Source organism: Stomoxys calcitrans, chromosome 2 (assembly GCF_963082655.1).
Source record: "Stomoxys calcitrans chromosome 2, idStoCalc2.1, whole genome shotgun sequence".
NCBI classification, from domain to species: Eukaryota; Metazoa; Arthropoda; class Insecta; order Diptera; family Muscidae; genus Stomoxys; species Stomoxys calcitrans.
Window position 1 is genome coordinate 158,096,869 of NC_081553.1, and position 12,586 is coordinate 158,109,454.

At 36.6% G+C, this 12,586-nt stretch overlaps 1 protein-coding gene across 2 annotated transcripts in view; it reads right to left on the reverse strand.

Annotated features, from left to right (window-relative positions):
- The window catches only part of LOC106088227 (protein turtle), a 200,569-nt gene that overhangs the window by 21,231 nt on the left and 166,752 nt on the right, over nt 1-12,586 (reverse strand). For both annotated transcript variants that reach the window (XM_059362361.1, XM_059362360.1), the window contains exons 14-15: nt 7,551-7,725; nt 3,998-4,275 (exon numbers count right to left, since the gene is read on the reverse strand). In XM_059362361.1, the coding sequence (XP_059218344.1) occupies nt 3,998-4,275; nt 7,551-7,725 (453 nt within the window). The remainder of the gene's footprint in view (nt 1-3,997; nt 4,276-7,550; nt 7,726-12,586) is intronic.

Below are 12,586 nucleotides of genomic sequence, written 5' to 3' on the forward strand. Positions count from 1 at the left end.
CAACAGATGTTCTATCTTCTTCGACGTCCTACCTTCCTTAGCGTCCTACCTTCCTTGGCGTCCTACCTTCCTCGACATCCTCACAGCTTCTGCAGAAGTAGTTACTTTCAACCTTCAGTGCGTCAGCTAGTTTTCCGGTCAGACAGTGACCTGTCTTGACGGATACAATGACTGAGACGTCTGTTCTAGCCAGCGACAACAGAGCGGTAGGCCTCTTCAAGTCCTCCTGTTGTGATCATCTGTCATTCGTTGCCCTGACCCTGAATACCGAGCTAACATGTCGCTTGGAATGTGTAAGGTAGTTCCCAGTCCCACAAGCTCACCTGCTTTACGATTCCCCGGGATGTCTCTGCGGCCCGGCACCCAGTACAGTTGAGTTTGGACTGTTCAGCCATCTCGTTGAGAGATCTGCGACAGTCGAGGGCGGTTTTTGAATTCAGAAATACGTTATCCAGGTATTTGATAGCTGCCTGGCTATCTGAGAAGATAATTATGTCAATCGTCGTTATGACGTTATATCTAAGCCATTCCACCTTTCTTTAATAGCAAGTATCTTCGATTGATACACACTACAGTGATCGGGTTACCTTGTTGATATGACCAATCCAAGTTCTTCAGGGTACACCTTAAAGCCCACCTTGTCGTCTAGTTTGGAAACATCCGTATAGAAGTCAACGTAACTTCTATTACCAGGGAACTGGTCGTTCAAATCTGTTCTATCAGTAAAAGTGGTGGTTAAGTACTGTATCCAGAGATTATACGACATACATTTCCGACGGAAATCGTACAACAATTTTCAACTTTCGTCAATTTATGATTATGGCTACCCTGGTCCATAGGTTAGAAGGTGGGTCTATTGCATAAAAAGAGTGATTTCGAATCCTGGCGAGAACATCAAACTCATTTTCAGCTGTTGTTCACCCTCACTGATGCTGGTGGCATTTATAAATATCTTTAAGTGGTCAAACTGCTCCGCAAGGAGAAGCGCTTCAAAAAGATTTAAAGCAACAACTTTCATCATAAAATTTTGAAATATTTATATAGGAGCTATAGTAACAACAATCAACCTAACAACAAGCAAAACTCAACAAGTAGCAGAGCTTTTTTCGAGGTTTATTACGTTTACTACATTTTATACGTGACAAATAACATTTGCCCGTACATAAATTGTCGTTCACCATCCCTTGTCATTGCTTGCTAACCCCTCGTCAACTTAGAACTCGTTCTATCTCCAACACTACATATATATGTACTACCTTAGTCAGCGATTGGCATTTGCCTATACGTACACGAATACACGAACCCACGAATGCACACAAACATTTCGCATATTTCCTCGTTTACTTACGACTCGTTGTACCAAACGAACATGCAAAGTACATACTCGTTGCCAACATACGATTTGTTCAGCCTCGTATATACTCGTACTACCGAACATACATACCTCGTATATGTGTTCTGCCGAACACATACTCACACACACACTCTTCACGTATATCAAACAACCCTATTAATGAATGTGATGGACATCATTGAGTGTTGATGCGATATTAGGTGTTTATTTTATCGCTTGTAGTTTTCCAATGTGAGAAATAATTCCCTTTCAATTCAAGTTCGTTTGTGGACCTAAGGTTGGTTTTATGTAAATATGATAATCAGTATTTTCCCACTGCTTTCTTTAAATAACATATTTTGAAGAAAAACCTGGGAGGATTTATTATGAACTTTAAATTTTTTGAAACAATTATGTTATCATTTAAAAAATTAATCATGACAAACGATGATTTTTTTATGTGAAACAAAAAAAATGGAAAAAAGTGAAAAATTTAATTCCTATAAAACAAACGGTCTATATAGCGGTTATATATAACTGAATTCCGATTTTATGAGATCAGAAGGTCAGATTTATAAACAAAGCATACGAAATCATCCAAAATTTTTTGGAAAATGTTTAAGTACCTAAGATACCCCGTATTTACCCAATTTACTGGGTAAATACCTTTTGGGTATTTACCCATCTCTCATCCCTATATAAAAGCCTCTTAAAACAATATACGTTCTGCCAATTGCAGATTGAACATGATTTGACCATGATAATCTATCATCAAAAATTACGCCATGGTTAATGCGCTTCTGCAGGAAAAAGGAGCCTCATTGTGGTTCCTAATCGCCAGATATGTGGAAGTTTCGATATCAACGAAAGGGGTGAGCTGCTTATAGAATATATTATAAGTTGAAATTTGGCGATTTTTATAAAGGAAAAAAACCGACCTAGACAGGAGGTACTAGATGTTGCCTTTGTATCAGGTATATCAGCGGAAGGATACATGACTGGGATGAGATTGATGACCACAAATTATCTGATCATAGTTATATTAGCTTCAGCCTTGGAAAAATAATGCAGAAATGGTCAGTCGGCTATGCAGAAGAAAGGCGGATTGTAATAAATTTTGCACGACTTTCCGCTCTAAACCTGAAAAGGAAGTGGAGACTGCGGATGATATAGACATACTGGTCAAGCGGATCACGAAGGGCCTGAATGATTTGCATACTACTTTGGGCAAAAAATAGTTAGACTGTTTAATTTAAATTTCGCGCCGAAATCTTTTAGTCGATATTTTTTTCTATGTTGGTATGACTGAGTGACACCTATGCCAAACATCCCATCAAAGTAATCATTAGTGTTTAGCGATTTTGAAATTATTCAACAAAGAAAATCCATTAAATTTAGGGTGAGGAATGCAATTTCTGTGCTGAAACGTTCAGAATGTTGCAAAAGGCCTTCGGTGATAATTTGTGTTTGGAGAGGATCGAAAAATCGTTGACGGTGAACCACTTTCAGGACGGCCATCAACATGAACTCATAATCAAATCTCCAAAATCACTCAATTGATCATCAACTCCAAAATCACTCAATTGATCATCAACTCCAAAATCACTCAATTTTCTTGATAAATAGCGTTACATAACGTATTGATTCTTCGTGAGATTTTTGTCAAAAATTCAACCAATATTGTTCCACAATCACCGTATTCGCCAGATGAAGCTCCGTGTGACTGCGTGTCATGCACTGGGTGTATACTGCAGTTGTCAGACCTAAATTTTGCCACGGTGGCAAGTGTCTACTTGGGGGAAGAGAATGCTCCATTTCCTGAAAGCGGCCTTTCTGGACAGAAAATTGAACTACAAATCCAACATTTGTTTTCTATTGCGCTTGTGAATCAAGTCGTCTTTAAGAGCCTACAAATTCAGATGTGTGCTTTACAACCTACTCTAGTTGGGATGATATGTAAAGCAGCATGATCCATTTAGAATCGTCCGTTGATGATATTTCTTAGTCGAAATTGAAATCGCGATACGGATAGCCAGTCAAATGATTCTAGCAACAACACACTTTTGCTGACTTTTAAATATTTTTTGCTATGCTATTCTTTGGATAGGAAGCATTAAACAATGATCAAAAGCCGGACAATATCCTGCAATCGAATCTCAATGAAATTTATGATCTTTTCTTATTTCCTGAAATTTCTAAATTGAAATTGAAAGTTGTTCTTAAAAAAAAAAGTTTTGCTCTTTTTTTGTGAGGAGCGGTTATAAAACTTAGGGAAATGGAAGGATGTATTATCAAAGGTAAACTCCATTATGTAAGAACAAACATTGAAAGGATTGTTCGGTATACTGAACATATATTACTTTCATGCAAGAGTATATTGGGCAAGTTTTCAAATGTATAAAATTAATATTTGCTGTTGGAAAATGAATCTTTGATCTCTACTGCTACCATTAAATTTTTTACATAATAGGGTACATTTTCGATATACTCATAGGGTCGTAAATAGATATTTCAATATGTTCATTGACGAAATTAAGATATCCCCTTTAGGCTTCGGGTATAGAGGGATAGATTGTAAACAATTTTAGGTGGGAATGGAACCCACTATACTCGCACTTAATGTAAAAAACAAAAGAAATATAGACTAATACGTATATTACTTACTTGTACGTCAGAGTCTGTAGTTTCGGGCACAACATCGGGATTTTTCTCCTCGTCATTGACATCAATATCTTTACCTTCTGTACTTTTTTCGCTTGGATTTGGAGAGTCACTGCGAGTGTTATGTTCGTGACAAAATTCCTTTTGATGGCGTTTCTTACTGTTGCATGGTATTCGAAGAGCTAAAACCACAGCCAATCCCGCCACAAAAATCGTCAATGTAAGACCAAAGGTTAGAGATATCATTGGTGAAACGAAGAAATCCGATCTGGATTTATTACCTGAAAAATACAAATTGAAATAGAATTTAATACCTTTTGTTATTATTTCTAACTTGTTCTAAATTGTTTTAATATTTTAGACAGCAAATGAGAGCTACAGTGTGATTATATCAGTCAGGGAATTTTTTTTTCGATTGTTCTCCCCAGGATTCGAAGACTGGCGGACAAGCTAACTTCTGCTTAACGGAGACCCCAACTTAGTACAGGTTATTTTTTTAGTACATAAGCAGGTTAATTTCGAGGATAGGCTATAATAGACAATATCTTGATATATCTCCCTTATGAACCAATCTGCTAATTTCATTTCTTAAGGGCGCAGAAGAACCATTTTCAATACGGCGCTAAAATGCCGCCTACTGGAACTGGAACTTTTATGGAAAAAATAATCTTCTTATTGTTCTTTACGATTAGAAATTATTTGTGATAAAACAATTTGAAATTTTTCTTTTAAAGTCAATACTCCTACAAATTTGTTTCTTAAGGACAGACACTGAATTTTGAAACTTCATTAAAAACGAAATTCCGACATAATCTGTCATCTCGCCTCAAATATATTTTTTTTTTGTAATAAGGAGAGCTCAGAGTATTGTTGAACTTTATTGACCATCGATTTAATATATAGTTTTAGATAATCGTATTATTACAACAACGGGTATATGCCAAACTAAGGAGCACTTACCCTATGTCCGAAACTAGAAGCGATATAGTAGACTTCCAGTGAAGAGATATTGTGGACTGTCCAGCCAAAAACAATATGACAACAAATTGTCGAAAGGCAAAGGTGACCAACTTTAGGTGCCTGCCAAGAGGCCCCCGGACCAACTAAAGTCTTCAAAGAGTTTTCTCTAGCTAGGCCAGGCCAGATACTATTTCTCTAGTCCAATTAAAATTTAAATCACTTCACAAGTCGAGTATTCAGTAGCAGACTGCATGTCCCGACGCGATAACACCGGCAGCTTCTGGGTATATGTGTTCTAAGCCTACTTCCCGACTTTACATCTGCCGCCCCACTAAAATCAGACTCAGAGTAGCAACTGCTTAGAAGATAACGTTATTATAGCTATCCTATATACAATAGCAGATGTAAATTGATCGTGTATTTAGGGAATTAATTATTTTGTAAACAAATAGTTGAAATCGATTCAGCAGTTAAAAGGTAATTGCATTGAGAAAGGTGACGTGTTTCTAATGGATCTCCCTCCAAATACTCTTTGTGACGTACTTCAAGGCTTTAAAAGGAAAGTACATACCATGCCACAACTCCAACATTGATAAAGTTAATATGGAATGCTCTAGATAAGTTTCAAAAGATGCTGTTTTAAGTGAGTTAAGAAGTGTTAAGCTAGTTGTTGTAATGACATTCTAACTCTAAATTGTGGCCCACTGACTTCAGAGTACGTCCTTTTAAAATTTTTCAAAAAAAGAAAAAAACCCTTGCCTCAGTTATAAACGCTACACACAATCTTAAAGTATTTTATCAAACTATGTCAGGTATTCGCACAAAAGCCAAGAGGGTAGGAAAGATGATGTTACATGTTACAGGTCAATCTCTAAACTTTCTTGGGTTTCGAAAATATTTGAACATGTCATTTTCAAAAAATTATATTTTGTTTGCAAGTCTACTATCTCTCCTTACCAGCATGCATTTTTTTCGGGTAGATCTACCACATCAAATGTAACACTATTTACCGGTTACTATATGTTGGACCTCGAGCGAGGTAAACAAATAGAAGTTATTTATACTGACTTAAGCGAGGCTTTTGATAAAGTAACTCATAGTATTATTTTACTTGCAAAGATGGAAAATCTTTGTCTGCATTAAAATTTTCTAAAATAGATACATTCATATTTAGCTAACAGAGTGTAAAGTTGAAGGCTACGTATCTAAGCCCTATTTTCAGACATCGGGAGAACCTCTGGGTAGCATCCTTGGCCCACTTGTTTTTATCGTATTTGTCAATGACATCTTTTCATGTTTTTTCCATTCCTATTATCTTTTATATGCTAATGACTTGAAATTCTTTACTAAAGTTGAGTCTCCATAAGGAATACATAATTTGCAAAATGACTAAGTTAACTTAGTCATGTATTGCAACATCAATAAACTTTTTTGAGCCTTTTAATACGTTTTCACGTTTATTATTATAGTTCACTTAATGCTATTCAACAAACCTTTAAAATATGCAGCAACAATCTTTCGAACTACTACATCATTATCCGTTATTCTACATAAAGACCACATTATTTCAGAAGCCTACGCATTTATTAAAAGAAATTGTGCGGAATTTTCTGAACTTAATACCGTAAAATCAATTCATACGGCATTTGTTAGATCTAAACTAAGCTAAACTAGGCAGTACTCATATTGCACGTATTGAGAGAACTCAAACAAACTTTATCAAGCTTGCTCTTAAAAGATTATTTCCTATTGAGATGCCACCTACCAGATGTAGTTTTTTTTACTAGGTTTATAATACTTAGAATCTCGTAGAAAATTTCAGTCGGCTTGCTTCATATTTGACTCGCTTAATAATAATATTGGTTCAATGGATTTGTTGTCCTTAGTTCCAACATTTGTTCCTCCAAGAAGCTTACGAGATGTGAATTTGTTTGAGTCGCGAGAAATTGGCCTTTAACACGAACTGTTTTGAATTTAAATTTTGTCAATAACAGACTTAAGAAGGAGTCAAAACCATCTATCATCAATTCTATTTTATATTATAATATATTTTTTTTCAATTCTGTAATTTCTTAATTACTATACATTATTACTTAGACAATTTTTTGCTGAAAATCATCTTGGTCTGTAAGGTTATTTTTTTCATTTACTAATAAACAGTTAAATAAATAAGGTCTCAAACTAGTTTTTTGTCGCGAGCCTATGACCTTTCCTTAAAATGTCTAGAACCTTTTGAAGCGTTCAGACTAACAATTTTAACGAATTTTATATTTCTTAAGAAGTGTTTATTTATTCATTGTCACTGTCAACATTCGTCCCCGGTGTTAATTCTGTTTACCATAAAAGACCATTCCATTGGAATAATCCAAAAATTACGTATTAATCAAAATGGTCGGCCCTCAGCAATACAATCGAAAATCGAATACACGTGGCCAGGGAATATTAACAACTCACCAAAACTTTTTGTACAGATCTCGTACATCAACATGACAACTATTCAAGTATAGTAAGGAAATCAAGAGTCAAGACTACGATACCACATATTTAATTGAAATTTAATATTTTTTTACATAAACTAATATGTAATAAGTTTTACCTGGATCCAGCGTTAGTTGCTTTTCTGGCATTCTCAACATTGCGGCGTTTAGTACTGTGGGATCCGATCTTCCTTTTGAATTAAATGCATATACTGATAAACTGTAAACACCTCCTGGAGATAGGGTGGAGACGGTAAATCGTGGAACAGTTGATGTTATGTTTGCTTTTAAATCCTGAAAAATATAATTGTCATAATTCATTATTTTAAAATTAATTAACGTTAATTTAGTCTACAATGAATGAATCTTTGTCTACTAATATTCGTTTCAAACATTGTAATAATTCTTATAATTTTGAACCAATCCCAAGCAGCAAATTAAATACACCCAGCATAAAGTCACATTACCAGGTAAGTCAGTGGGTTACCCGAAACAAAATCGATTACTCTCATGTATACCCTCAATATTACTTTAACATGGGCATGTCATTGGAGAAGAGTGTTTCCGAGTAAACATACCACCAGATGGTGAATAATTAATTGTTCGTACAAATGAAATCCTAAAATTATTGACATACCTCTAAACATACCGACGTATAGAAAGTAATAGCTTCGATTTAATAATAATTATTGCTTATAAATAATGGCATGGCCGTCTCATAAAACTTGTTTTATGGTTTCAACATGTTTTTGTTTGTGTCGGTCAATTGGTTTCAAATGACTTGTATTTCCTTACAATTTTACGCAAACAAACTGAAAAGATTAAGCAACTATTGGGTTGCCCAAAAAGCAATTTTAAAAGAAAGTAAATGCATTTTTAATAAAACTTAGAATGAACTTTAATCAAATATACTTTTTTTACACTTTTTTTCTAAAGCAAGCTAAAATAAACAGCTGATAACTGACAGAAGAAAGAATGCAATTACAGAGTCACAAGCTGTGAAAAAATTTGTCAACGCCGACTATATAAAAAATCCGCAATAACTTTTTGGGCAAGCCAATATAATAGTTCAATATTTCTAAAAATAAATTTTGACCAATTGCTACGAAGAGTCATCTCCATTCTGTTTAAAATATGTCGCTTAATTCTCTTTCGAACTGTAACTTCGAACCGGAAAAGTTGTTCGGTAAAAATTGCATCAAACTATTGCCCTATGTGCTTATAATTTGCATCATAAATGCTAAAGTTCTCCTAATTTATTGGGGATAAACTAAGAAAAGGTGTTAGAATTAAAAATCATGAATAAGAAGAGATTCTACGAAATTTCTTTCTTTATCAATTTTATTTGATTTATTTTCGTCAACTAATATATAATTCACGTCCTCCTCAAAAATGATAATTTTCAAGTGGAAAATAGTTTTCAAATATTCACAAAAAGCTAATTTTCTAGAAAACTTTTCACTCAACTAGCCCAAGGTGTCCACTTATTGATGTTAAATGGTTTAGCGCCTAACGTAAGTGCTATATAAAACTTGCTCTCATAGAAAAAAGTCTTTTTAGGTCAGGTTGAAAAGAGGGTGCAGATATTAATCCACATAAACTTAAAAGTCTTCTTACTGACTAATAAGATTTAACAAACATTTTCTATTTTACCCATTTTCTTAGTTACGAAGTTTGGAAGTTTTTGTAAACATGGAATTTGACTCATCAAATTTCGTTTAATAATTTTTCGCAAAATCGTTTTATTGTAAAAAGATTTTCTTGGAAGAAAATAAAAAAGAATAACAAAAAGTAAATGTTAAACATTTTTAAAAGCTATTTAACTGTGCCCAAATCTACGGTTAGGCCTACAAAACTAATAAATTTCTACGAGGCGTTGAGTCTCGTAGGAATTCCTATTGGCTACCATATTTGGCACGCATGTTGAAGGTCATAGGAGAAGAAGGAGTTCCACTTTAGGTTCTCATTTCTTTGAGAACCTGTCTGATTTAGCGGATGTGAACATTCGCAAGTTATTGGGCTTTTTTTAAAGCGATCTGGATGGTTCAACGGTAGGGACTAGAAGGCATCTTCCTTCTTCTGTTCCTGTGGTATCATAATATACGAAAACGTCTAAGTGAGTCTGATGGCAGACTGCCACTTAAACCTAACCTAGGAGAAGTCGTTGTACAAAATTTCTGCCAAATCGGATAAGAATTGCGTCCACAACAGGCTCAAGAAGTATAATCGGTAGATCGATCAGTTTATATAGGAGCTATATCGGGTTATCAACCAAATTGAACCATACTTGGCATAGTTATTGGAAGTCAAATCAAAAGACTTCATGTAAAATTTTAGCCTAATCCGGTAATAATTGCGCTCACTAGAGATTCAAGAAGTCAAGATCCGAGATCGGTTTATATGGCAAAACATGGACCGATATGGCCCATTAACAATCCCAACACTGAAAGGAAGTATGTGTGCAAAATTTCAAGCGCATAGCTTTTTAGGAGAAAGTTCTACGGAGAATTTAGTCATCGTAGATGGCTCTTCGTAAAAATTGGTCAACTTTCAGCCAAATCTGATTAGAATTCGCCCTCCAAAGGTTCAAGAAGTAAAATCGGGAAATCGGTTTATGTGGGAGCAACATCAGGTAAGGAACCGATTCAGAAGTACCATCGGGTTCACCTGGAGCTACATCAGGTTTTAAACTGATTCAAGCCATCTTTAGCACATATGTAGAAAGTAACTATGCCAACTTTCAGGCAAATCGGATAAGAATTACACCCTCTTGTGGCTAAAGATGTATAATCATGAGATCGGTTTATATGTGAGCTATATCTAAATATTAGCCGATGTGGGCCATTAACAATCCCAACCAAACTACGGACATAGCTACATCGACTTAAAATGTCATGACGATCGAGTATATACTTTATTGGGTCTAAGATCAATATTTCGATGTTTTGCAAATGGAATGACCCCCATCCTAGGTTATGGGTATAACAATCGAAAGACTACGAGCCTGAATGGAATAACAGCAAAATTGAAAAAGTAGGTAAGTTAAGATTAGGTTTAAGTGGCTGTCTGCCATCAGACTCACTTAGACGTTTTCGTCCATTGTGATACCACAGGGACAGAAGAAGGAAGATGCCATCTAGTTCCTACCATCCAGATCGCTTTAAAAAGCCCAATAACTTGCGAATGTTCACATCCGCTAAATCAGACAGGTTCTCAAAGAAATGAGAACCTAATTTGGAACTCCTTGTGACTGATAGTGTGGGACACATTTACAAAAGGTGTCCTATATTCTCTTCTTCTTCGATGTTCTCACAGCTTCTGCAAAAGTCGTTGCTGGCAACCTTCAGCATGTTTTCCGATTAGACAGTGACCAGTTATGACGAACTCAATGATTGAGACATCTGTTCTAGCCAATGACAGCAAAGCGGTAAACCTCTACTTTGTGACCATCTATCATTCGTTGTCCTTCGGGCCTTGTCCTGAAATCTTAGCTTAAATGTCGCTAGAGGCATACGCATAGATTCCCTGGAATGTGTAGGGTAGTTCCTAGTCTCGCAAGCTCGTCCGCTTAACAATTCCCTGAAATAACTCTGTGGCCCGGAACCCAGAACAGGTGAATTTTGAACTGTTCAGCCATCTCGTTAAGAGATCTGCGACAGCTGAGGGCGGTTTTTGTTGTCAGAAATACGTTCTCCAGGGATTTAATGGCTGTCTGAGATGATATTTATGCCAATCCTCGTAATGACATTATATCTTAGCCATTCCACCACTTCCTTAATTGCAAGTATCTCCGCTTAATACACACTGCAGTGGTTGGGTAACCTTTTCGATATGACCAGTTCTAGATCTTTAGAGTACACCCCAAAGCCCACCTTGTCGTTTAGTTTGGAACGATCCGTATAGAAGTCTATGTAACTTATGTTACCAGGGAAATCGTAGTTCCAATCGGTTCTATCAGGAACAGTGGTACAGTGCTCAGATTTTTGACAAGATTGGTTGACAAATGCGCTTGCAAAGGCTGCAGAAGTGAAAATCGGTTGATACATATATATGGGTGTTAAATCTAAATCTGAACCGATTTCCACCAAATTCAGCAGTAATGTCGAGTTATAAGATGAGCCTTGGCGCCGGTTGACAAATGACGATATTTTTGCAGTATTAGTGCAAAAATGAACATATATATGGGAGCTTTATCCTAATCTGAATTAGCAAACTAACCGTTGAGTGGAGCGGACATGTTTTCATTTCGCTCCTCGAAGAAAAACATCGGCATCTCGGAACAAGTACCTATTACGAAAAATTCTAAAGCCTTTCAGGAGTAATGTCAAAGTGGACTCCAAAGACCCAACAGCTGCGGTCATGGCATCAAACCGTAGGATGTTGTCTGCCCCTCCTGTAGTCGAGCGTAATGCTTCAAGCGCACAACCAGTCATCAGACTTACAATTGAGGAAGAGACTGATAAACCAGGAAGACACGCAGTATGCCCCCAGCCTTTAGGTAAAGGATTCAGACAGTGTCAGTGAATTGAGAGATGAGGACAGCGGGGCATCAAGAAGGAAATAGAGGAGTACGAACCGGCAGCGCAATCGGCCAAATTGCAATATGCTGGAAGCGATAGAATTGACATTCTAGGCACTTTTACGGAAGCTGGAAAGAGACAGAGGGGGCATATCACCGCTGCGCTTTGCGTCAGCAGAATGTATTGATACCATCAAAAAGCTCGTTGGAAGTATCCACACTTCCTGGGGGCGCAAAGCTCGCCCTAATGAAAAAGATGGATATCGCGCATCTCACAAAGGCGACGGTCTTTATCAAAAGTGACGGCGACGAATTCGCAACGGAAAGCATTATGGAAGTCTTAAACAGGCAAAACCAAGATTTGGTTGTGGGGAAATGTGTTGTCTTTCACAGGGAGTAGAAGGAGGAATGAACTCTCCTTGTGGTGGGCGTTGATCCTCCGTGACAAGTTTGGCTAAGATTAAAGGTCTGGTACACTACGTGTTAAAGGCTGTCTTTTTCAAGATTGGGAAGACTATGCTTATCATTAATCCTCATATTGAGACATCATGTCGTGCAGTGGCAGGTAACTCAATACCACCTATCACACAGGGGACTGACGACGAGACTATCGCCGACTCTCCCAATAATGGGAAG